Raw genomic sequence first — 25,511 nt, forward strand, 5'->3', positions numbered from 1 at the left:
CCCATTGAAATTCCTGTTACGGCTGCGCCTTCGATAAATTCCCTCGACGCGCGGTTACGTAAAGCATCGTCCGTTTTGCTAACTTTTATGCGCCGCAATTTATCATTAGCCGGCGAGCGAATATACATATTATATATTAAATGGGACGTCGCGGGCACTTTCGTTCGCTTCGCGTGCTCGCCTCGTACTATATAATCGCGACGCGATTAATGTATTAGCTGCACCTTGGCCTCGCATTTTTGGCCGGAGACATCGCGGCCGCGCGATATCGCATTCCGACGTGTACGTGGAACACGTTGATTAATTTCCATTCTCGCAGACGACGCGACAGCAACTCCACGTAACGATCTCGCGTACGCGCGTATGTATCTGCAAAAGGGCGCTGCGCTTTTCCTTCTCAACTTATCACTCCTTACTGCACGGCGCGCGGCGATAAAAACGGCTGCCCCGTTTCTTCACTTCTTAACATCTTTCTTGAATTTAAGAGCGACGTACACGCGCCTGGCCGCAATAACTTGCGCGCGCGCGCGCGCGCGATGAAAAAAGCTTGTCTAGATTAACGAGGGTCAACTTTCGAGAGGGACGGTAACGAGCGTTCGTTCTCGCTCTCTCGCTCGCTCGCGGAGCTTACGCGAAACGAGAATGAATGGCCGACGCCGGATCGGGGACGCTGCGAAACGGACGGGACGTGCTGAAGCTCGCAGTCTGGCAGGATTTCAATTTTGAATGAACACCTATCGACGGGTAGGATTGGGACGTGTGATAGGACGCGCGATATCGACGACTATCTTTGTGGATTTCCTGCGCTGAAAGCGTGTCACGCTGCGGTGCTAAATAAAGGGAGATCGCGGGGGGGGGGACAAAGAGGCGCGAGAGAAAGAGAGAGAGAGAGAGAGAGAGAGAGAGAGAGAGAGAGAGAAGGAGAATTACAATGCGCGCGATGTACAACGCAGCGGAGACGCGAACAGCTGGAAAATTTAAGAACTCGCGCTGCGCGAGCGCGTACTAAAATTCAACCACGCTACTCGGCACGACCCTGTTTTTAAACATCCTGTACACCCGCATGACACGCCGCAGTAACCTTGATAAAGCGCTCCGCGCGCGTAAATTCGCGGTGTCGCGAAGAATGTTGCCCGCGCATATATTCTAAACTAGCTTTCGAGAGCTAGCTCGTACTCTTCTCGTGGCGGCGCGGCGACACGACGACGCGGTCGTCGCCACGTCACATTACAGCTCGTCATTCTTTTCTCTCTTCCTTTCGTTCTTCCGTTTTCCTCCTTTCCCCAAATCTTCCTTTATGCGCTCACGAGCGCGTGCGAAGAAGGGCCATCTCGTAAACGTCCTTTACGTTTAAGCCGTCGTATGTTTATTCTCTCCCGTCACGTTCCCACCTTCCCACGAATTCGAATTCTTTCCCGCGCCTCCGTCGCCCGCGCAGATCGCGCGGCGATATTTCGCATGTCTTTGGGTTTTCCACGTGCTTCCTCTAGGAGAAAAATCTCCCTCCTGCGACGTATTCGCGACTCATAGTCGTCGTCGTCGTCGTTATCGCTGGCTCGGGACGTGAATACCGTGAAGTCGCGTAACGATGGCTGTTAGCGACGGTCGGCTGGTGGAAAGAGTGTTTCGTGTTTTTCCGTTTCTCCCTCTCACACACACACACACACACACACACACACACACACGTGTGAGAGCGTATTTAGGAAATATACGAACGAGAGAATTGTTCGCGCGGGAGTTGCGCAACTAATCCGCTCTCGAAAATGTTATCCACGCGACTGCAAGAATGTACACGACGCAGTTTTGCAACACGCGCGGCCTGTTTCGTTTACGTCGCAATTTCTACGTTGCAATTACCTCATAATATACGTTCGCGGGAGCGGAAAGCAGAGCGCACGAATATAATCCGATTCGGGCAAAAAACTTGCAAAGTGTATCAGGTACTTGTTGAGAAATAACGTTTCTTGTAGCGTAAGATTAATCCCGCGAAAATCTCACTGCGTGCGTCTCCCTCCCTAATGTCCCGCAGCATCAGCAATTAAAGCAGATTATCCTCGCACCAAGCTTCATTTTCCGTTTTCGCGCGCGGGCACGCGCATTCCCTCGCGGAGAGCTTACGCCAGAAAAATCGAGCAACTCGGCTACAGGTTGCTTCAAAGTCGCCGTAGACGCCGCGACCGCGAGTGAATGCCTCGTTCCCGCGTGCGTTCCATCTCGCAGCATTAATAACTTTAATAACTCCGCTCCGGCTCTATTTTGCGCCCCGCCGCTTCGTTCCTCGCAGCTGACACAGCGAACTTCGAAACCGCGCCATGTGCACGCACAAGCACGCAAATGCCAACTTTTTGCAAACCCTTTATTGAATCGCCAAGCAGATTTTTGCGGGGCAACTGCGTTACCGCAGTTTGCACGGTGGCGAGATTGAATTTGAGTGCGAAAACTCACTGCATCGCAATCAGCTTGGCACAAACAGCGCGGCCGCGCGGCCGGCGCGAGACAGAAGGACTCTCTACCTGGTTTACATTATTCGAAAGTAGCCGGTCGCTTCGGTAGCTTGCCCGTGCTGAAGTAATAACGACGCTTTCCGCCTTCTACCCGTGTTTTATCGGTTTAAAGTTTCGCAGTCGGTCTGCCGGACTGCAGTAAGTAGAGCTGCGAAAACTCGACCGTAAGCAGTCGAGGTTGAGGCAAAATAAAACAAGAAGAAAAAAAGGGAAGGGAAGAAGGAAGGAAGAAGAAAGAAAGAAATCTCGTCTTCGATAAATCTCGCTGTTTCGTTCCTCCCACTCGATTCCCCTTTGAAGTCTCATTAACGACGTTTCCGGGAGTCTGCCCCATAAAATCGAACTCGTACACGGAGAAATGCGAATTCCGTAGTTCTTCCCGCAGCAGCCAGAAGTAAATGGAACACGTCGAAAGGAGCGAGAGAGAGAGAGAGAGGGAGGGAAGGAGGGGGGAGAAGAGGGCAGGAAGGGGAGAGGAGGAAGGACACAGACGGGGGAGGCGGTGAATAACGATCGGTGCATCGAAGCGCACGAAATTCCAGGACGAACGCTCCCTGGCAGCGCGCTGCGCCTTTCCCGGTAACGCGATTCCTAAATCAACGCGCGGACGTTGACGACGCAAAAAAACCGGCCGGCCGTAATTAACAACGTTTTCTTATCGTTCCGACGCATAACGACCGCTCCGTGTCGGCATAACTGCCTCGCGTGCGGACCACACCGCGCGCGAGCGCGGCTCATTAATGGTCGAACGCGGCGTACACACATTCTTCTCGTTCGGTTTATGCCTTATACCCGTAATTTCCCGCTCTCTCATATCTAAAAGCGGTGCGTACGCTCCCCCGGCGCGCCATCGATCAGCAACATCCTGTATATGTTATTTTTATTAGCAGCCGAGGCAGACGCCGCCTCGCGCTTCTCTCCCCGCGACGGGGGGGGGGGGGAGATATTGCCAGACTTCGGCGCTAATTTATCGCACTCTGCTCGCCGCCGGAACGCGTCTCGCGAGGTGCCCGGGAATTCGATAACTTTCGCGGAACATTCGGGCGACGATAAACCAGAGAGAGAGAGAGAGGAAGGGAGACATGACGCGCGCATACGCGCGGACGAGGATGCACGTCCGTGTGTGCGGGCGGTACAGCGATCGGTTGGAAAATTATTTACCGGACAGGTATGAGATGGCGCGTGCAACAGGTGCAGCGGCAAGAGAGGGAGGTCGGGCGCCGCGCATAGGCTACTCTCCGCAATTCCGTATTTGTTCTTGATCGCCGATTAAGCGGCAGATTTCGAAATTGGGCTCGGGATAATTCTATTATCAACGCCGACGAGAGAGCCATCCGCGCGCTGATGAAGGTTTAACGTGCGGGCTACGTCTCCGTCTGTCCGCCTACGGGGACGACGGACGAATACGCTCTATCGAGGAGGACATTTTTGCCGTAATCCCGCCGCGGCCGCCGTCTCAATTCTCGCCGCGAAGTTGGCCGGCACTCGACGTTCCAGTTTCAGAGCCGCGCGCGCATCTCGAATTCGCTCGTCGAACGTGAAACAGCGTTCGAATAATCATCCGCGATTTTTGCACGGACTTGTAGACTCAGCCTGTGCCAATTTTCGGTATCGAGCGCGTTCATCTTCTTCTTCGGCATGAATTGGTGAAAAGCTCCCTATTGACGAATTTCGTACTCATGCAACTCATGCTTTTCACGTTTCGCGCGAGTTCACGTTAGGGGGAAATAATACCCTGATGCGAAAGATTTGAAGACAAGATACGAAGACAAGACACAGGAAGACAAAGAACGGCTATATCATTTCTTTTATTGTCCGTAGGCGTTCTGTCTTTGTCCAAGTTTTTTCCGATAAGAAACTAGACAAAGACACTTCGCAGCGTCTTGTGGAGGATCCAGTCTGGGTAGACTCAGTCTATAGATTTTTGCTTATTTTGTAACTTTTTACGACAATACGACGTTTTTGCCGACGTCGCGTGCAATGGTAAAGGACTTTTTGTTCAGAATGACTTGATCTACAATTATATGGCGGCTATTGTGCCTAGCGACAGATGCAAAATTCAGGGTTCAAAGCTCAAGACACTCATGTCCATTATAATAACTTAATAATAACTGTTGCGATTTTTGCAAAATGGTACTTGACTTTTCTTCTCAGTTCGATCCGATTAATCTTCACAATTTTTTGTTTCCAAAAAATCCCGGACACTATATGTATAAGGAAGCTATATAACAATGACGTAACGATAATGACACCGGGTGCTGCCCATTGGTGGACGACACAAGTCGACGTCATTTTTCTATGTTTTGCGAGAAACAGAAATAAGGTGACTCTTGCATCGCTAAATGTATAATAGGCTTACAGTACAGATCACGATTCAGCAGGCTCGCGGTGCTCGGCGGTGGCAGTACAGTTTTCAGACAAAGTTAAGAAATAATGCAGCTTTGCGAATAATGAAGCTTCGCGGATACAAGTTTCGTGCGCGCAACCTAACCGCGTTTGGCGTTCGCAAGTTCCCCATCGAACTGCGCGTAGTTCGCGACGCATCGCGTAATTTACCGTGAGCACATTTATCGTATCTGATGTACGTTTACCGTTTATCTCGTAGCCTCGAACGAACCTCGTCTGAGATTAAGCGACAGGTTTTGAAACTCAGTCAAGTAATTCCATTACCAACTTGTCAATGAACCGCGAAGCTTAAGCTCGGCGTTCTATTCCGCGCCGCGGCGCATGTAATTTATCGACCAAATAACTCCGTCCGGTATAATAAAGCTTTGAAGCCGACGGGCCCCGACGTGTGGCAAACATAAAAAACTAAACGTTAAAAGTTGATCCTGCCCTGCGACATAAAATGTTTTATTTCGCCCCGTAAAAAGAGAGAATGTCTCCGCTCGAGAAAAGGCACTCTCGGAAATTCGCCGCGGACGTACGTCGCGCGGCAAAGTTCGCGTCGAAGGAAGCGATATCGGGACGCGCGCGGCATCGCGCAATATCGCGGGCTCGATGATTGAAAGAGGAGAAAATTAAGCGGGAAAAATTGCGAACGACTCCGCCGTGTAGATCGTGTCGTTGTGAAGAGCGCGACAACGTTGCGCGGAGGTACACACACGTCGGCTCTCAGGACGTTGCGGTTTTATGCTTTTGCAATTCAATTTTTACGTGCTCTCCCGGCATCATGAGCTATATAACAGCGTACACGGGGAGAACATCCCTAAACACACACTCCCGGAATATTGGTCGAATATCCGCTGGGACAGCTTATTTATCTCGGGGAATATACACCCACGTTTCTCATTCGGCGGCGCGGCGGCGAGGAACGTCAAATAGGCCGCTTCCGCGAAGAAGACTCCTCAACAATTTACCACGGGGTAAAGGAGTCTTCGCGCGACGAGCAACAATGCAACCGGGAGCTCAGCTCGCGAGAATGGAGCGCTACTTTGTCGGGTGTGTTCATATCCATTATGAGCTCGGCCGGCGCGCGTATCGTGAATTATTTATAGCGAGAAAGCATGACGAACGCCCGGCAGAACCGACTTTCGCAATTTCGCGGAGTCTCCGTGTACTCTCTCTCTCTCTCTCTCTCTCTCGCGACTCCGCTGCGGCCGCCGCGCCGCGGCCGAACGTTTCATTCAATTAAAATCCCATCGAAGCGCGATGAAGCGCTCTCTTGTGAATAAATTAACGCGCCGCTTCGTTCATTTTTCACCGTACGCGATCAGCATACGCGTTCCGATGACGCGATGAGCGCGAGCACTCGGAGAACGATAAGAGGACGAGAGAGAGAGAGAGAGAGAGAGAGAGAGAGAGGGAGCTTGGGCTTGTTAGCCCGCTTGTCGCTACAGCCATGGCATGACCATTCATCTAGCACAGTCCGCGTCCTTCAGCGATATTTCCTCGACGCGAGAATTCCGCCGGAGGATTTCCAGTCGCGTCGCTTCGCTTCGCACGCTCGAGTTCCTTGAACGATTACTCAAATATGCGCATCGGCGAATAAACTGCCGTCCGTGTGCGGCGCGGGCGACACGACGCGAGACAGATGCCGCATCACTGAGCGCGCATTTAGCGCAAGCTCTATCAATACCCAGCTGTTGCCCAGCCACCTCGCACGCGCATTCGGTTGTACCCTCCTGCCGCAGCCCTCCTCTCGTTCGCGCTCCTTCCCGCTCGTGTATTATAATTTCGAGCAATTATCCGAGTTGCACGCATTGTCGCAGACGCGCGCTCCTCCTCCTCCTCCTCCTCCTCCTCCTCAGATGTTGGTCTCATTAGCGTTTATTAATGCAGTTTCCTCGTTGGTACAAATCGTCATTTTGTCGACAGCGTCAGCTCGCGCTGTTTACAACATTTAAAATCCATTTGCCGCGCGGCCGCGATCAAATGGATGATTCCGCGCAATTACGGCGCGCGCGCGCGCGCGCGCGAACGAATCATTTTCGTTGGTGGTTAACAATTGAAACATTATTTGCTTTGTCATGTTATTTTCGTTCGTTCGCCACTCTTCCGTTTGACTTTGCGCAATTTGCCACTTGCGCTCGTGCAACGTGCGTGCCTCGCACGGACCGGAGCGCGTGTAAAGCGAGCGTTTGTCCGCTGCCTCGTTTTCATTTCTTCAATTGTAGCGCGATAAGCTTTCCGGTGCAATCTATTGATTCGGATATCGGGACTTCGCGGGGACGCGCATGAATTCGTTATTGCGCTGCATGCGCGGCGGCAGCGCCGCGGGGGTTTTACGCAAATTCGTTCGTCCTTAGTAATTTCATTTTACGAATAGCGCCGCGATGGCGCGTCATCGAGCGAGCGAGTAATGCGGGTAGTTTGTTGTCCCCCCCGTAAAGCGTGTTTGCAATCGAGATTAATAGCGAGCGCCCAAGGAAATGGAGATGACTCGTGTTACGGCCGCGAATTACGGGGCTGACAATTATTCCGCTTTCGCGGATTGAGCGGTAATAAAGGCGCGCTTTTTCCCTCTCGTTCTCGTTTGCTCATTAGTTCGCGAGGACGCGCGCCGCGCTTATGCTCGTCGGTGACTACTCGGTGGGTGTTAGTCGCCAGGCTCGATTCCACGAACGAGCCATCGTGCGACTTTAGCGCCGATAAACAGCGCGAATCACTTTTTGCGGGCGCAGCTGCGGGTCGGCGAGATTGTTTCGTCGCCGCGCCGCGGATGCGATCGATGCTCATGCGGCACGACGAAATAAAATCGCTTTTAATTGTTCCCGAGCGCTCCGCTGATATTTCGCTCGAGATCCCCCACTTATTAATAAAACCCATCCGCAAAAACGCTCTCGCTGTCGCGAGGGTTTTACGAATGCGCTTATCTCGAACGCGCGTCCGTGAGAACAATTATTCCCCTCTCGAAGCTTTTGCAGCGGATTGGGCTTACGTTCGTTCGTTCGTTCGTTTGGCCGCCGCGCCGTCCGCGTTCTACGAGAGAGAGAGAGAGAGAGAGAGAGAGAGAGCGAGTCGTCGATCGCGAGGCTCACTTTCGGCAAGTAAAATTTACATAGTTGATAAATGACGCGAGAAAGACGAGGGGAGCCCAGATATCATCGACGCGGGTAATGAGCGCTGATAACGCGTAGACCTCATTTCGGTACAATCCCGGCTGCCTAACACACTTTCCAAGTCCATTGTCCCGACTGGAGGGGCGTCGCTCGTCCGACGTGTTAATAATCGTCGACTTTCACCATTAAACTTTCCGCTTTGAGCCCGATGACGTGAAACGCCGGCGGTGTTACGTATACGGGCATCGACATATTATTGCGCGCGTCGTTCTCGGCTCTCGCTCTCTCTCTCTCTCTCTCTCTCTCTCTCTCTCTCTCTCGCGTGTGCTTGCTCATGACCAATAAAAGAGAGTGTATCATCCGATCCATCATTCTTTCGAATAGTTCATCGGGGACGTAGCCTTGGCTCGTCTCGCTCTCTATTCCGCCGATGGACCTCTCTCTCTCTCTCTCTCTCTCTCTCTCTCTCTCGCTTGCGACCTGTATTCGCGCACACGATGCATTCGGTTATTCAGCGCCGGAGGCGAGAGAGGTCTAATATCGATATTTCCCTCATGATAAGAAAAAGAAAAGAAAACATCGTCGATCCTTTCGTCACGAGGGACCTAACAGGTGGGCGTTTGTGTGTTTCAGAAAGCGCGTACGAAGATGAGGAGCAATTCGCCAGGGGCGGTACAACCCCTGGTGAAGGCGTTGTCGGTGAAGAGGACGACGGTCCAGGCGGAGGTGGCACGGACTTCCCTCTGAGAATGGCGGCCCTCGACACAGCGAGGGGTCGAATCACCACCGTCGGTGGCTTCCTCAGAGGCGCCGGGCAGCACGTGAATTTCGACCCCGAGGCGCCTCCACCGCCTCTCCATGTCGCTCAACAGCAGACAACCTGTCTGCTCGAGCGGCCGGAAGTGGACAAAAAAGTCAAGGTATCGGACAAACGTCGAATCGAATTTCAGCTTCCGTTGAGGAGGGAGCAGCGATGTTCGCGTGCGGGCGGAAACGAACTCGCTGTCGTCTGCTACCTCGGGGGAGTCGGCATCAAGTTTTATGTATTCAACGAACAGATTGGGTTGAGATTCTTATACTTCCTCGAGAGCAGCTCGCTCCTTTTGCGCCGTTAAGCATCGCGCGATGGACATATCTCCCTCGCCGGCCAATTCATCTTTTATTTATAAAGCTCGTTTCCTCCGCTCGTGTCTGCGCCCCGGCTGCGATTGTCGGCGCAACAAATACCTCGGCCCGCAAGAAGCGTGAGAGCCGCGCGCTCGGTGCGGTTACCAATTTAAATCGCGAAGTCCGACCAGCGACGGTCCAGCGAGCGGAAAGGTTATCGGGTCGTAGATTCCCCCGGCTACTAAGAATAAGTCGCGCGCGCGCGCGCGCGCGAGCGGTTTCCGTCCCGCATAAATCTCCCGTTCTCTGCGTCGTCGGGAAGCTCCATCGAGTCTGACGAGAGCCGCGGAAAGAAACAGGAAAGGCGGCGGCCGATAACGACGTTCCGATGCCGATCCAATTTGCGCGCGGTTTGCTGCCGCCAGACAGCGGCCGTCGAAACAGCGGCAGCGCGCGCGGGGGTGAAACGGCCGCGCTCTTCTCTTCCGCGTCCTTTATTGGCACGCCGGTAGTTGGCCCCGATAGCGATTTGCCTCTTCTGCCTGACCGTCTCCGGCGGTCCAGGGGTGCCGCGGTGCGAGGAAACGCGAGGAAGGGGCAGCAGTCGCCGGGGCCGGGTCGAGCGAAATTAAAGCTTAATGCTGCTTCGATAACCGCGTCCAGCGCAGACGACGCGATAGACCGGACGATTATTTTTGCATAGGGTCGAACACTCGCGGGGCATGTGTGATATCTCGGCCGGCGATTGATCGGTACACCACACGAACATTTAACCTTCGAATAAGGCCGAACTCTCCCCCGCCCCCTCCCCCCCCCGCTCGTGCTCGACCGAATTCCTCGTACCTTGCCGTCCCCTACAAGGCTGCATTATTTAGCGACGAGAGGAGCCGCGAATAGTTTGCTCCGATTGCCGAATCATTTCCCGCGCTTTTCTCGAATAATTCATGGTATTGTCTCGCGCGCGAGAGAGAGAGAGAGAGAGAGAGAGAGAGAGAGATGCGCGCCTCGGCTGACGAGGATGGTCCCAGGGGGGAGAGTCGAAGGACACGCGCGATCGCTATTCGGCTTGTTCTTTTTTTTATGTATCTTTTTTATGTACGGTTGGTCCAAGTCGAAGGGATCGTGCTGAGGACGAAATACGAGACGGAAATCTCGCGCGCGTTTCCCGGGACTTCCGCTCGTCCGGACTAGCCGCGACGGAGCGTTCGCTTCTTTATCGTCTCTCGTAAAACGACGAGTAGGCGGGATTTCCGAAAAGGATCAGATACGGCACGCCCGGCCGCCCTTCCGATTTCCCGCTTCCGGGATACCATCTGATTACGCCGTCGTAACTTGCCGTCGCTTCGGAACGCACTCTGCGCACGAGACGCACTGCGTGCGGGCGCGAGCACGTTTAATCTATTCGGGGATGAAAAGCTGCAGCGCGCACGGCACGCTTTCATCTTTTAGTGCCTCGTAAATGTCCCCGAGTGAGCTCGCGCAGCGAGACCGCGACCACTGAATCCCGATGTATCACGTGACCGAATTTTGCGCCCGCCCGTCATTGATGACTGATTTGAATAACGCGACGCGGGCTAGGGAACACTCGATCGGAGATGAGAATTTGAGCGAGAGAGCGAAACCGCTCGCTCCGCGACACCCGACGACGCCAGTTCCGTGACAGTCTACGAACTTTTAATCGCGCGACTTTGTTAGTCGCGTACATGGAAGCGCGACGCTCGCTATAGAGCCTGCCATTATTCCAATGGACTTTCAGTTGCGCCTCGCTCGACGAGAGTTTTTTCGCTCGCTTAATTTATGTAGCGTCGCTCGTATGCGCCCTCATAAATATGTTAGCGAGTGACAATGGATCACCGGACACACACACACACACACACTGCGGAAGATGGTAAAAGTATAATATATCGTCATAGTTTGTCATCGATGAAAAGAGAGAGAGAGAGAGAGAGAGAGAGAGAGAGAGAGAAGAGAGAGAGAGAGAGAGAGAGAGAGAAAGAACGCAGCCTCGTCACACACGCGAGGCGCGAATGTAACAGGTACAAACGGCAGACACGAACAGTCGGCCGCAGACTGCCGCAGTGGTTACAGACAGTGCACGTGCAGACAGTGTATGCGCCGGCGGAGACAGCCGCCGAATGCAGCTGGTAGAAACAGAGAGCGAGTACGGGCAGCAGACGGCAGGCACCTAAGCGGCCGCTCAAGGCAGTAGATAGAGCCCGTGCGGTCTGAGGCGTACGCGCGAAGTAGGTTGACGGAACAATAGGCGCGCGTGTGCCCAGCCGATTAATCGTCGCACTCGGCACTAATCGTTGCGCGATAGGTCCGACGCGAGAATTGAGGACAGATCGCTCCTTCTTGCGAGCGCAAGTTCCACGCAGCGTCTCTCTCCGCGGCCGAGTAGAAAAATTAATAGGGCTCTGGTTAGGTCCTGATTATTTGTCCCCAACATCAATCGGGCCCTAGTAGGGGTAGAAAGACAAGGACCCTACAAGATGTGCAACAAAAGATTCAATGGGTCGTTGTAAAGCAATATTACGAGGGCATATTATAAGAAAATATTTTTATTATCGCTTGAGTAAAAATATTTGTTCTTTTTATTCCAAGAAATTTAGATTGTAATCTCTTTGTTTCTTCAGCACGTTGTTAGTATACAACAAAAATTTTTTAAATATAGCATACTTTATATACACAGGAAAATCCTGCTACTGTTTTTACTAAGGTTTGCTACATTTCCAGACGAAGGCATAGACTAGAAAAATCCTTGGAAGAGACTAATGAATATGGCAACTAATAAAACTAATAAAATTTGTTTTTAATCGCGGTATAATTAGAAAATCTTTAAAAAAACCAGATAGAGCGTACCTACTAAAACAATACTAAACTATGATAATTTTATTACACGTTTCAGATCTTATTAATTTTCTATAACAAAACCTGATTTTGTATATTTAAAGCATCCTTGAAGGATCCTTCTAAGGTTCTTCTCAGCTTTCTCTATCAAAGCTTTATTTATTAAGTCTAAAGCATCCTTAAAAAATTCTTCTAAGGTCCTTATTAGCTTTATCTATCGAAGCCTTATTTCATAAGATCTAAGGCATCCCTAAAAGATCCTTCCGAGGTTCTTATCAGTTTTCCCTATCAAAGTCTTATTTATTAAATCTAAGATGTTCCCTAAAAGATTCATCTCGGACGCTGTAATGTGGTAATAATGAGGCATCCCTTTTCAGGGCATCCTACTTTCAGCCTTATCGGGGCCTTATACTTCATGAGAATGGCCCTAACAATTTTTTTGCTCGGGGTAAAGCAGCGGATTCTTCCTTCCGAGTCCTTCCATTCCTCGCAGCGCGCCACTCGACGAGCAGCCGAGTTCACGCCGGATGACTTTTCTCTCTAGATAAGAGAGTCGTCTCCTCAATTTCCGATAATGAAATGACCGATAATCGAATTGCACTACAATTTTCGATAATTAAATTACAAACGCGAGTTACCAGCTGAGAGGCGGGAATGCGCTTTCGCCGAGTCTCCGTTTCGGTAAACGGAGAGTATCCATCGTGTTTAACGGGAACGTCTGACGGGATGAGGACGATTCTGTTGTTCATTGAGTCGCTCTTCGCACCCTGCGTGCGTCGACATAGGTCGAGTAACTTCCTCGAGGAATCCCGGGATTTGCAAGCCGCGTTAGCTCACGCTGCTCGACATGAGCACGCCGAGATCCGAAATCCTTTAAAGTGCCCCTCTGTCCCTACTTCCCCCTCCTCTCCGCCCCCCGCTCTCACCACACAAAGGCACTGCCGTGCGTTGTATTTAATCCACGACGACACCGAGCGAGATGCCGCGCGACACCTCGCAGTGAGCGTGGTGTTGAATCTAATCCCCGTTGTTCGTAAATCCGAGAACGGCTTGCCGACGGAACGGACGGGAGTCTTTCGACAGAACGCCTCGCTCCTGCGAACTCGCCGTTTCCGAGGGGGAAGTGGCGGGGTTTTTCTTGTGAAAACAAACGTGCCGAACAATAACGATGAGGAATTCACTCTCGAGGGGAGGCGGATCAATATCCGAGATTGAGGCCGTCGATACAATCCACGCGCGAAGCCACCGGTCTCTCCCGTCTCGCCCCGCCCAACCCCTGCCCCTTGCCTCGAATATTCCCGCTCTGAGCCCCCTGATATCTCTCCGCGATGGAACACGGTGAAACGCGAAAGCACTTTCCCGAGCTCCCTCTCTCTCTCTCGGGGAAGTATCTGCGGCCTCTATGGCAACGCTTTCAGACCGCGCTCCGGGCGTCTTATTCGACGTTACTATTCTTCGCGGCTCGTTTAAAGAAACGGGCGGGAATATAAAGTTAGTTTGTTAGTCCGGGACGCGGCGTGCACAATCGCGCGCGCGCGCGCGCGCGCGTTCTACTTCAACGACGATATAGCGGCGATGTAGCTGCAATTAAAGACTCGGCTTCCGTGACGTGCAGTATTTCTCTCGTAAATCCATGGCTACAATTCTCCGAGCCATAAGCGCGAGCGCGAACGCCGCCGCCGCTTTCTCAGGTCATAAAAATCTCAAACTAGTTTATTCTCCGAGAAAAGAGAGAGAGAGAGAGAGAGAGAGAGAGAGAGAGAGAGAGAGAGAGAGAGAGCGAGCTAACGACGGGGGAGAAGAGGCGGACGGAGCCGGGGGCGAGCGAAGGGAGACGGAGAAAAAAGCGCGTGTCCCAGCGCGACGAGCTTGGCACTCGGCTTTGAGATACCGAGAGACATAATACCGCGAAGGCCGCTACTGACAACGAGTGTTTGCCAGGCCGCGCCTTAATTGTCGAACCGGCGCACCCTCGACAAACAGCGTCCATCATACATACTCCGCACGGCCCTAAGGCCCGCGCGCGCGACCCTTTTTCGCTCGCGATGGTTGCGCGCGCGCGTTTTGCGTCCCTCCTGAAAGTAGACTCATCAAGGTCTCAGAAGCTACGCCTCGCCGTCGGCGACTCGAAAGTCAAGCGTCGACACGACGTCGCCGTCGCAGGATTGCGTCGACGATCACGCGTGTGTGCGTGCGTGTCCGTCTCGGCGACGCATCGCGCACGTGTTTGGCGATTGGGTTTCGCGCAATGTAGATCGCCGTTATCGCGCGGACGAACGACAGATATTATGATCGGCGTATGAATTCGCGAGAACCGACCGGCTCGTATGCACACACACACACACACACACACACACACACACACACGCACACACACATACGCGCGCGCGCACACGCTTAGGCGACGCGATGGTTTTCCAGTGATTCTCGATAATCGATAGTAAAATTGCTAATTCACGGCTTTGGATATCCATTTCGTTGGACGCATCCGCGCTCGTGACAATGTAAAATTGATTGCGACGAGGTGCACGTGCGCTTCTCTCTCTTCCTCTCTTTCTCTCTCTCTCTCTCTCTCTCTCTCTCTCTCTCTCCCTCTCCACGTCGGATTGCGTAAAATAAGCCGTTAAACGGATTTTATATTTATGTCCCACGTCCGAAATAGAATCGGACTAATTTGTACACGCGCAAACACAGCGAGATATAATTTGGCCGGTCGTAACGATAATTTCCATTCCCCGTGCCCCGTGATAAAGCTCCGCGTTTTATTCTCGTCTCAGTAATTTCGATATCAACCGCGGACCGCGGCAGGGATATTGTTTTACGCTTGATAATTTGATAGCGTAACAAATTAAGTTCGACGAATCTTCCTGGCGCACGAGCGCACACACCGCGCGCGCGTTTCCGTTTCGTCTTGATTACGGGAGCGAGTGTTGCGTCAGCAACTGTGCGACTCCACCACGGCGACGCGGTTGCAAAAGAGTGACAATTACCCGATGTAGAGAAAAATCGTCGTGGGGAGGAAAACGGAGTCGATTGAAAAGTCGCCGCGGACAGGGCCGATTGATTTCCACCGAGCTGAACTTGGACTTTGGATTCGTCGACGTATTCGCTCGTAGAAGCGAACGATTACGATGTAAAGCACGCTACGGGCAATTTGTGTTACACATTCCTCGAATGCAGTCATCAGAGACTGCGATTGAGCCTTCCAGCCTGGCGTATTTCGCCTCGTTAACTGCTTTCTGCCTCCCTTTCTCTCTCTCTCTCTCTCTCTCTCCCTCTCTTTCTCCCTCTCTCTCTCTCTCACATACACACTCTCACACTCTCTCTAGCATGCGGATATATCCGCTTTCCAAATGCTGCATCCAAATTCCGCGTGAGCGCTGCACGAAGCTGTGTAGCGTGAATCGCGCGGTTACAATAACGAGACGACTGTGCGACGAGAATGGCGCGGGGAGCTGAAACGGCGGGACATATGTGTAACTTAATGCGCGTTTGGTGTAACCCGCGACAACCCGCACAGTGTACCGGATAAGTAGCGCACGAAAATATTTAGAGACGGACGTCGCCGGCGGACGGTACGTGAGAAGAGCCGTGCGAGCGCGGCTCGCGACGAGACGAGAGTAAGGGAGACGCAAAGGAGAAAAATACGACCGACTTTGCCCGCCCCCCTCCCCCCCTCCCGTTGAATGCGCCAGCGGCCACGGAAATTGCGGTTTTCAAACATTGTTTATCTTGCGAGAATGTCCCTCTTCACGTAATTCGCATTTGCATGGAACATTTGATTAAACAACAGCTGCTCTACACCGCCGTCGTCGCTGCTTCCAAAACGCCGTGCTCATTCTTAATTCACCTCGATCGTTGTTGAATTCCTCATAGCCGTGTACTACGGAAGAAAGAGCGTACATCTTGGCGTACATTTGGAAGTATAATATGAGATTATTGCATTTCCAGAGACACAGCATACACGGCATGATGGAGGAAGAGAACGTGGTGAGGCCCCACCAGGAAATGGCCAGCCTCTCGCTGCAGGAGAAGAAATATCTTCTCGCTGTCGAGCGTGGAGACGTGGCTTCCGTCAGAAGGCGAGTGGAAATTTATGGTTACGAAATTTATATTTTGTCCGTCTTGTCGCTTTTCACTGGGAATTGGGATAGGAGGGAAGGCCGAGAGAAAAGTGAGAAGAAACTTTGCGAGGATTTAATATAGTTTATTCGTTAACTGCGATCGCTGTCTTTTGACAGTCTAGAAATATTTTCGACGGGTTTTACAGGCTTCGTATGCATATGCAAGTGTTTCAGAATAATAGGTAGAGGCTTGATCCTTTGATAGAAATTAATCCGCGAAAGCAAATAGAAATGTCTTGATAAACGCAGATTCTGGATAAACGCAATTGTTCTGTAAAATATTCGGCTGCTCATTTCGCAAATTACGGTATTTGCATTATACATTATTATACATGTAGTGGAACGGTCAGTATATTTAAAAAATTGAGACGTGTAATTATTATAATTTTAGTATTTTTTGATTCAACCATTGGAGTCGGAGATGACATCGTGCGTCGGATGTAAAATAGAAGAAAAAATGCTTCGTTTTTGCTTCGCATCTCTACGTCGCGTTCGCTCGCGAGTCGCGATTCTTTAAATTTTCGGCGCGCTCACCATCAGACGATCAGTGGCGCGTTTACTACGCGCTACGCGCGTGAGCGAAGTGAACGACCGTTTGGTCAGGGTAGTCAGCTGACACAACGCGTGCGAGTGGCGATAAGTCCTCACCCCACTCTACCGCGGTGCGGCCTTGCCCCCACTCCCGCGCCGCATCAGCTGGCAGCTCGAGCATGTGCTCGCGCGTAGCAGTAGTAAACAACAGCTGACCGCTGACTGTGCAGTTCCGCGGTCGAGCCGATAGATAGCGCGGCGGTCGGGATCTCTTCTCTGTCGATTCTCTGTTCGCTTGCAGAAATCGTGGCGTGACCAAGAGATCTGCCGGGAAGATAAAACTTGTACCGTGTTTCTAGACACAGAGTTATTCTTCTTCGACATGAATATTAATTAGTAAAATTAAATAACCGCGGCAGAAAGTACTGATTATCTACAGGTTGCTACGTCGATCGTTTACACACACACGCACACACACGCGCGCGCGCGCGCGCACATTTTGTTGTTCCTGTGAATCATCATACTTTTATATCGAAAGTTTAAATCTCGTTTGACTGTTGAGAAGTTCTGTTCTATTCTTTGATACCAGTCACCTTTTTATTGGTTAAATTAAACAATTACCTATAATTCTGAAATATCTCGTATGTTTTATATCAGACAGAAAGAAGTGGCGAGAGAAAAGTGGAAGAATATTCCTTTACTCGTGCAAGATATCTTCACCTAAGTAGGAGACTCGTTTATGTGCAAACATAGCACAAGTTCTATTTGCGTCACGCACGTGTATCCTTCTCCCATTCCTTCTCGAATTAAGCAAGCGTTCGATTATCTCCTCTCGTTATCCTAGTTGTGAGCATGTGCACGTGCACGTGTTCGCAGAAATGGAGATGGCAAGTGTGTCGAGTGGGAGACCCGTCGTACGAATAGCAGCCCCCCGCGCGTGGAAGAGAAAACTTCTCTCCTGTGTATACGAGAGAAAATACGGGCTAATGGCAATCAACGTTTTTTGCGAAACCAAGTGTTTGCCGCGTTGAGCGAAAAGTTTCTTTCGTTTAATTCCCGGGAAGACTGCGAGTCCCGTTTCATCTTCCGGCATTAATTCGACCTTAGCTCGCATCTTTCTTTTTTTTTTCACGAAGACATGTCGCCCAATGTCGAGTCGTAAATATCGTTTCGAAATATCACGGGATTTCCGACCGAGTGCGTTCGTCATCTCGCCAAATTTACGTTTAATCAAATCTCATTTAACTCCAGCGAGAATAGACCATTTCTCGATATTACGGAAGAACATTACCGTGTGTGTGCCATTTCGCATTCCTTAAGCACGAGAGGACCAAGCGCGTCTCTCCCATCAGCTGGTCGTGCCAAAGGATCCGCTGATTATCTTACGAAGCTCGCTCGGCCGCGATTTCGAAACTTTCCGGAATTCCCTCTGCTATGCTCTTCACATTCGCGTAATTGAAACTGATTGCCATCTATGATTGACTCCTAACTCTCGCGGAATTTATCGGTCTCGGTATTTGCCCGCGAGCGCGTGCACGCATGCGGCGAAATTATCTCGTTAAAAAATTCCGCTCGGTACGCTTATGCGCGACAGCGCACGTATTAAGGACTCCTAGATGGCAATTTATCAATCTCTCGGATATCCCCTGTCGCCGCAGAATGCTCCAAAAAGCCCAGGAGGCCGATATTAACATCAACTGCGTGGATCCCCTCGGACGATCGGCGCTCCTCATGGCGATCGATAATGAAAATCTGGAGATGGTGGAGCTCTTAATAGAGCACAAGGTCGATACCAAGGATGCGCTCCTCCACGCCATCTCCGAGGAATTCGTCGAGGCGGTGGAGGTCCTTTTGGAGCACGAGGAGACCCTTCACAGGAATGGCGAGCCCCATGTAAGCCTCTTCGTACGTGCCTTCTGTATATGCAAATATCAACGTACTTTGGCAGACAGCGAGGACCTATCAAGGATTTATTTACCTCGCGCCTCATCTTATTAATAGCACGCGATTTGCACAGGATTTGTGTTAAACTTCCTTCCCTTGTTTTCAGTAGCGCACACTTATCTCGTCTCCTCTTTTTTTTCTTGAAAGTCCTCCGACGCTGTCGTGCGTGATTGCGGAGTTGCGACAGACCGAGCGATAACAATTAAGTAGATAAATATAAAAGCAAGCGAGAGCGAACCAAGCGGGAGCTGCGTCCCGGTGAAATTTCATGTATGAGAGAGAGAGAGAGAGAGAGAGAGAGAGAGAGAGAGAGAGAGAGAGAGAGAGAAAACCTGCTCTTACATTCAATCGAGAAACGTTTCGATTTTATTATTCACCTCGGGCTTACCTCAGGGAAAATGACAACAATAATAATAAAACCAGAGAAATGGATGGACGATCTTACGGCGGGTCTATTTTTAATACGTGAGATGAAAACGGGTACGTTTTCCGATCAACGAGGATGTTATCGCTGATTACATCGTTGCCGTCGCAACGATCCCGACGCGACGCGACGCGACGCGACGCGACGCGAGCGGCGTACGTCTAGACCGGATATGCAGATAGCAAAAAGCGATTGAAGTCGTAAATCGATCGCGCGTCGTTTCGGCTGCTTCACCAGCAGTCTTGCCGTCGTCCAGCGGTCGTAATGCACGTCATAAAGGCGACTCCGCAGTTCGTGAACGACCTCCGTGAAGTCGTTCTCCGCGCGCGTCTCCGATAAAACGGGAGACGTCGAATCTGCCGTCGAGAGGGAAGGGCAAAAACAAAGGGACGAGAAGAATACGAAATTTTGAACGGCGGCTTTAATCGGCTTTGCCAAGGAATCAGCTTACGCGGGACTTCAGGGATCATGTTCGCCCGCGGCGGCGCGGGCGGCAGGGCGCGCGAGAAAATGCACGAATGGGCGAATTCATTATATGAGGAAAATTGGATCCCCGCGAGGAAAGGGTTACCGCCCGTGACGATGACCGATTAAGCCGATTACGTTAGTACAATGCCAACGAGCTCCGGCACGAGGGGAAGATTATTTGCCGATTGTCCGCGCAGAACGAGATGCCTCCTTCTCCTCCTCCTCCTCCTCCTCCTCCTCCGCCAACGCGACTTAGGCACATCGTTATTTCATCGCGTTACGGGGTTCGCGTTAGTGAAAAGTAAATGAAAACGCCGAGCGTGGTCGTCGAAGCGCGATAATTACGAAGAGTCGGTCGCGTGGCTCGTACAGCGGAAACGGAATTCGCGGCCAGGAGGAGGAGGGGAGGGGAGGAGGGGGGGAGGAGGAGCGGGGGATTGATAAGTGGAAAAATTGCTCTCGTACTCGGCCGGCGGAGAGGAGCAGGAAGGAAGGACTGCGCACCAAGCGAGACTGAATTCTAGAGCAGTAAATGACTTCCGCTTTAATCCTCCAGAGCTGGGAGGCTCTGCCCGCTGAAACAGCCACGTTCACGCCCGACATCACGCCGTTGATCCTTTCGGCTCACAGGGACAACTACGAAATCATAAAGATCCTGCTGGATCGCGGATCCACCCTGCCGATGCCGCACGACGTACGCTGTGGGTAAGACACCTCCTCGTTAAACACCCCCGCGATAATTGACAATTTCGCATCGCCTCATATCCGCTCCGTCGGATATCCCGAACAGGTTGATCCTTGCGTTTCGGCGCGTTTCGCGCGATTCGACACACCGAAGGCAAAATTTCCATCTTGTAATTATTTGATTATTGATTATTGTGATTATTGGATGATTGAAAAACGTGATGTTCCTTCGCGCCGTGTTATTTACAAAGTGGCAGCCGACTCCGGGGATAAATTGCAGCTGCGTGTGAATTTAATTCACACTCGAGCATGGAGGATTCAGGAATATCCGACGAGCAGCGAGAGGCTTGATTAGTTAAAACGCGAGCTGTCGCGCTCCAATTCTGCTTATCGCCATTCTTGCCACTCCGCGAGTGCTCCGGAAGTGTGGCCGACCGTTGCTCCCTAAGTAAGTGCGCTCTTTTTGGGCTAATTAATTCCCTTGACCGGTTTAACCGTCTTATCCCTTTGTGCGACCGCGACAAAAGCTAATTAAATTAGGCTAAGCGTACATGTGTGCGCGCGCGCGCGTGTGTGTGTGTGTGTGTGTGTGTGTGTGTATGCGGTACCACACTACCGTGTATCCGGGAGAGGAAATTTAATCTGCGATAATAGCATTATATTAAGCCTCACATACAAACCCCATTCTCTCACAGTCCGGGTCGAACTAATAGAAAGCTCCCCGAATTCTTTGACGACGTATAAGTCTCCCACCTGTGTTACACAACAGCGTTACGCGTTTTGTCGCGTGAAGTAACATCGTAACACTCGGCGGGGGATGCTTGGAGCCAAAAATAAATACCACTCGCTCGCTGGGTGTGCGAAACAAGGGACGAGGGGCGGGGCGGGAGGGACGAAGAGCTACAAGCGGGAGATAGTTTTGAATAACAATATTTCTTGCGCGCGAATGCACCGAGTCTGCGGACGGACTGCCATTTTTCAGACAAAAGCCACGCCCGCGCGCCGGCCGGGCTGAGTATCCACATTCTTTACTTATATAGCGCCGCCTTTGTTCGAAAAATGGCAGTTCCTCGCGAGAAACGTCGTTATCTAAATTTGCCGCCGTGTGTGTGCTCCGCGCAGCGTTCCGCCGAGACGTCTCGCGTGAAAACTTCTGGAATAATAGCCGCGAATGCACGCACGCGAGCGTGTCTCATTTCCTCGAACCCGCCGACGCAAGATTTCCCGTCGGTCGCGTTATCGTCGAAATGTTGACAAAGGGGGTCGCGGACGATGTAACGCCGCGCGACGCACGATCATCCTGGGAAATATTCGGGAAATGCGCGAAAAGTGCCTGAGAGAGAGAGAGAGAGAGAGAGAGAGAGAGAGAGAGAGAGAGAGAGAGAGAGAGAGAGAGAGAGAGGGAGCCACCGGCGCGCGGCATTTCATCTCGCCCGTTGTTGCCATTTGTTATTTATTGCAGATGCGACGAGTGCGTGACATCGAGGATGGAGGATTCCCTCAGGCATTCAAGGAGCCGAATAAACGCCTATCGGGCGTTGGCGTCGCCGTCTTTGATAGCACTGTCGTCTAAGGATCCCATCCTGACTGCCTTCGAGCTCTCCTGGGAACTTCGACGACTCTCGTTCTTGGAGCACGAATTCAAGTGCGAGTACCAGGTATGGAACGGACGTTTCTTGGACCCATTATTCGTGAACAATACAATATCCTACAGGAGGACAGGAACGTCAAGTACGCTTCTCCGACGTTAGCAGCCTTCCCCCCCGTTCAAAATTATGTACAAAGAGCAAAGTTCGAAGCAAGACCGACAGGAGAACGGCGATTACAACTTGCGATAAGTCAACTTTCTTTTTTTATACCAATAGAGGTCTGCGGCGCAGAGATTACTCAAGCGCAAAGAATCCTCGTAAGTGACGGATTTATCACCCTGCGAGATGATGAGAAAACCTACTGAAAATAGCCAACAATTTCCTCGCGAGTCTCGCTAAAGCGTTTTGGGACGAGCCAAGCGCGCAAATGACCGTACGGACGCGACGTGCGGAAATACGTGGCTTATTTCGAGTAGGGCAGAGAGCGGGAAGGAAGAGAGCCGCAGCCGCAGCGTTTCGTAACACACGTACGCGGCGAGGAAGTTTCGAGCCAGTCGAGCGTGGGGAACTTTTCCGAACGCTTCGCGGCGATTAATACGCCGTTGCCGCCGCTCGGCGATGTTCCCCGATGACAGACGACACTCCATTCTCGCGGCGCGAATTTATCTTGCGAGCCACTCGGAGGTAGCGCTCGGAGCAGTTAACACGTGTTTTCCTGCATTCAGCTCCTGTTCGCGCCCGTATTTCCCTTCACACCCCCTCCCTTTCGACCGCGGGTCAAACGCGTTCTTCACGCGTCCGTTTAGCTTCTCCCTTTCTCTCTCTCTCTCTCTCTCTCCCCCTATGCTTAAGTGGCGAAAGTTTAAGTGCTCTCGCTACGGTCGCGCAACTTTTGATTTATACGCACATAAATTGCGCTCCGCGGCAAGCAATACGGCGACCGAGCAACATGCTATCGGGTTGCTTTATAGTCTCCTCGCCCCGCCCCTTATTCACTCTTTCGCCGCCGTCAACGCTCCCTCCGACCCTTTCACTCGCCCTTTCCGCACCGTCATCAGCCGTGTTTCTTTGACCCTTTGTTCCCACCCTTTTCGCTCATCCCTCTTCTCAATGGAAAGTCCAGTCTTTCGCTGCTCCCGCTCTCTGTTGTATCTTTTTCTCTATGTTTCAAGCGTCGAGCGTAGGGAACGGCTCGAGAATGAAGACGTCTTTAAGAATAAAGACGTGAATATATCTTGACAAATTGCTTCGGTAGTCCTGCTTTCAGCCTCTCTCTCTCTCTCTCTCTCTCTCTCTGCCGTCTTACCCGGCTCCGCTCTTATCTTCCCCGCGATTTCCGACGGCACCGTCTCGAGAGGTAGTTTCGCCCTCGGGTCTTCATCATTATGTTCGGGGCGTATTAGTCGGATGGTATTAGTCTTTCGCGATGATCTCGCAGCGTGTGTGACTTCTCCAATTGAGGTAACGAATCGAGATGCGGGGTGAATAAAGCTCGATGTCGCGCGCCGGCGTTCTCGTGTGTCGAGATCCTCGCGTTTCGCGAGATGACTCAAGTTTATGGGTTTTGCCGGTCGGCGATCTGATGTCGCGGGGCGCAATTCGGGGCGACTCGCGATGGTCTGCTCGCGATAAGCCGAGTGCGGTGGTAAACGCGATCTTGTTGATCGCGCGCTCGCGCTCTCCTCCGTCGCGTGCACATCCGAAGCGAGCAGGAAACGACGAGCGACGCGACAAAATGCGATTGGTTCTGGCGAGAGAAAGAGAGAACGCGTCGAAACAACCGGGAAACCCTTGTACCCTCAAAAATATCGAATGCTTCCGGAGATAAATCCTCCCCCGGCGTACACACAGCAGCGGGCACTCCCGCCCCCGCGATCGGTTAACCATTAACGAAAATAGATTAACGAGAAAATAGATTACCGGCGCCTCGATCGAGCCTCGACTCGTTACTTTCGCTTCTCGATGAAGCGGCAATGAAACTTCTTAGCTCGGTCGGCTGACGACGCGGGACGCATCCTGGCGAACGTTATACCCGCGACGAATACGTGATGGGAATTCAGTCGGGTTCGGGGAGAGATTGGCGAACGATTAGGATGGGATCTCTCGAGCGCCGCTTGTCGACCTTGCAGAAGTGGTGTGAGAGAGAGAGAGAGAGAGAGAGAGAGGGGGGGGAGGGAGGGAGAGAAGGGGAGCCTGAGAGTCCGATCAGCCGGCGGCTTTATCGGGCGCGAATCTCCTGGACTTTGCAGTTCCCGGGGACGGGGGCGGGGGCGGGGGCGGCGGTGAGCGCGAAGAATTCGCCGAATTTCGCCCGGGAATACCGTGAGTGATCGCGTCCCCCGGAATATTCGCGCGGAATTGGCAGGATTATTTTCAACGATCCGAGGCAGTGAAATGTGTTTGGTCCGAGACGGGCGCGTAACTCGGGAGCGCATTATGCCGTTGTTGCGATCGACAGCGAGCGCGAACTCGCTCGTGCTTTCAGGAGCTCCGAAGACAGTGCCAAGATTTCGCCACCGCTTTGCTGGACCACACTAGAAGTTCCTACGAGCTCGAAGTCCTGCTGAATCACGACCCAACGGGACCAGCCTTTGAGCACGGGGAGAGGATGCATCTGAATCGCTTGAAATTAGCCATTAAGCTCAGACAGAAAAAGGTACGTACGACAGAAAAAGGTACGGGTGCGAGACGCGGGACGAGAATGCATCTCGACGTTTCATCGCGTCCAGGTCGCGCGATCGCGTTGCAGTCGTAAGTCTCTTTTCGCGCGAAAACGTCGCGCGTCGTTCCCTTCGAACACTTCGCGGGTTCGCAGGTTTCAGCGATCGTCCTGTGTCCGCCGTCGGACACAGTCGAGTGGAAACTCGTCACGAAACTCGTCAATTTTGTACATGTGCTTGCAAATCATATCGTCCGAGCCGCTCGCCTAATTGCAACATCAACATTCCAAAGCATTATTGACAAGGGCACAATCGAGCTTAATTAGGCAGCGGCGAGCGGGAAGACCGGACGTTAGTTAGTTTAATGTCGTAATTAGGGACGACAGTTTGGACAGCAATCGCAATTTAAGCTCTGATTGCGGCCCGCCGCCACCTTTCCCGGTTCGCATGACCGGAAACTGTCGGTCAATATCGCGTTACCTGGATATTTCCAGTTCGTGGCGCATCCCAACGTGCAGCAGCTACTCGCATCGATCTGGTACGAGGGTCTGCCGGGGTTCCGGAGGAAGAATATGTTCCTCCAGGCGCTGGAGATCGTCAGGATCGGCATCCTCTTCCCGTTTTTCAGCGTGGCGTACATCATCGCACCTCACAGCGTGGTTGGCCAGACCATGAGGAAGCCGTTCATCAAATTCATCTGTCATTCCGCGTCGTATTTCACTTTTCTATGTGAGTACACCGTATCGCGCTTAGTCGCTTAGGCGCTTAGACGCGGTACTTGGCCGACGTAATCCCGTCCGAATGAGTTCGCGACCCGGAGAGCCTCCGGAGGGCTCTCTCTCCCCCCCCTTTCTCTCTCTCTCCTCCCTCCCCTCTCTCTCTCTCTCTCTCGGAGAGCTCTGCCGAAGAGCGGGCGCGAGCGCGCGCGAGCTATCTTTTCACTTATTAATTGCCACGAGAGAGATTAGAGTGAAACCCGAGATAAGAAGTCGCCGCCGAGCCAACGCGTCTCGCGTTAACGGCGTAATCGGCTATCGCTCCTGACGGTGGTTCCGCGTCAAGCTTTAAATCCAGCCACTTGGCACGGTATCCGGCCATTTCCTAGATTGTTCGTCACACTTGATC

General features: G+C 52.0%; 1 protein-coding gene across 4 annotated transcripts in view; it reads left to right on the forward strand.

The window, feature by feature from the left end:
• Trpgamma (Transient receptor potential cation channel gamma) overlaps window positions 1–25,511 on the forward strand; it is an 89,803-nt gene that overhangs the window by 53,909 nt on the left and 10,383 nt on the right. For all 4 annotated transcript variants that reach the window (XM_025304463.1, XM_019841156.2, XM_025304460.1 and 1 more), the window contains 7 exons: window positions 8,639–8,925; window positions 15,914–16,044; window positions 18,276–18,510; window positions 20,010–20,158; window positions 21,600–21,795; window positions 24,212–24,382; window positions 24,881–25,115. In XM_025304463.1, the coding sequence (XP_025160248.1) occupies window positions 8,639–8,925; window positions 15,914–16,044; window positions 18,276–18,510; window positions 20,010–20,158; window positions 21,600–21,795; window positions 24,212–24,382; window positions 24,881–25,115 (1,404 nt within the window). The remainder of the gene's footprint in view (window positions 1–8,638; window positions 8,926–15,913; window positions 16,045–18,275; window positions 18,511–20,009; window positions 20,159–21,599; window positions 21,796–24,211; window positions 24,383–24,880; window positions 25,116–25,511) is intronic.

The sequence above is a fragment of the Harpegnathos saltator genome, unplaced genomic scaffold (assembly GCF_003227715.2).
Source record: "Harpegnathos saltator strain DR-91 unplaced genomic scaffold, Hsal_v8.6 scaffold61, whole genome shotgun sequence".
Taxonomy (NCBI): Eukaryota; Metazoa; Arthropoda; class Insecta; order Hymenoptera; family Formicidae; genus Harpegnathos; species Harpegnathos saltator.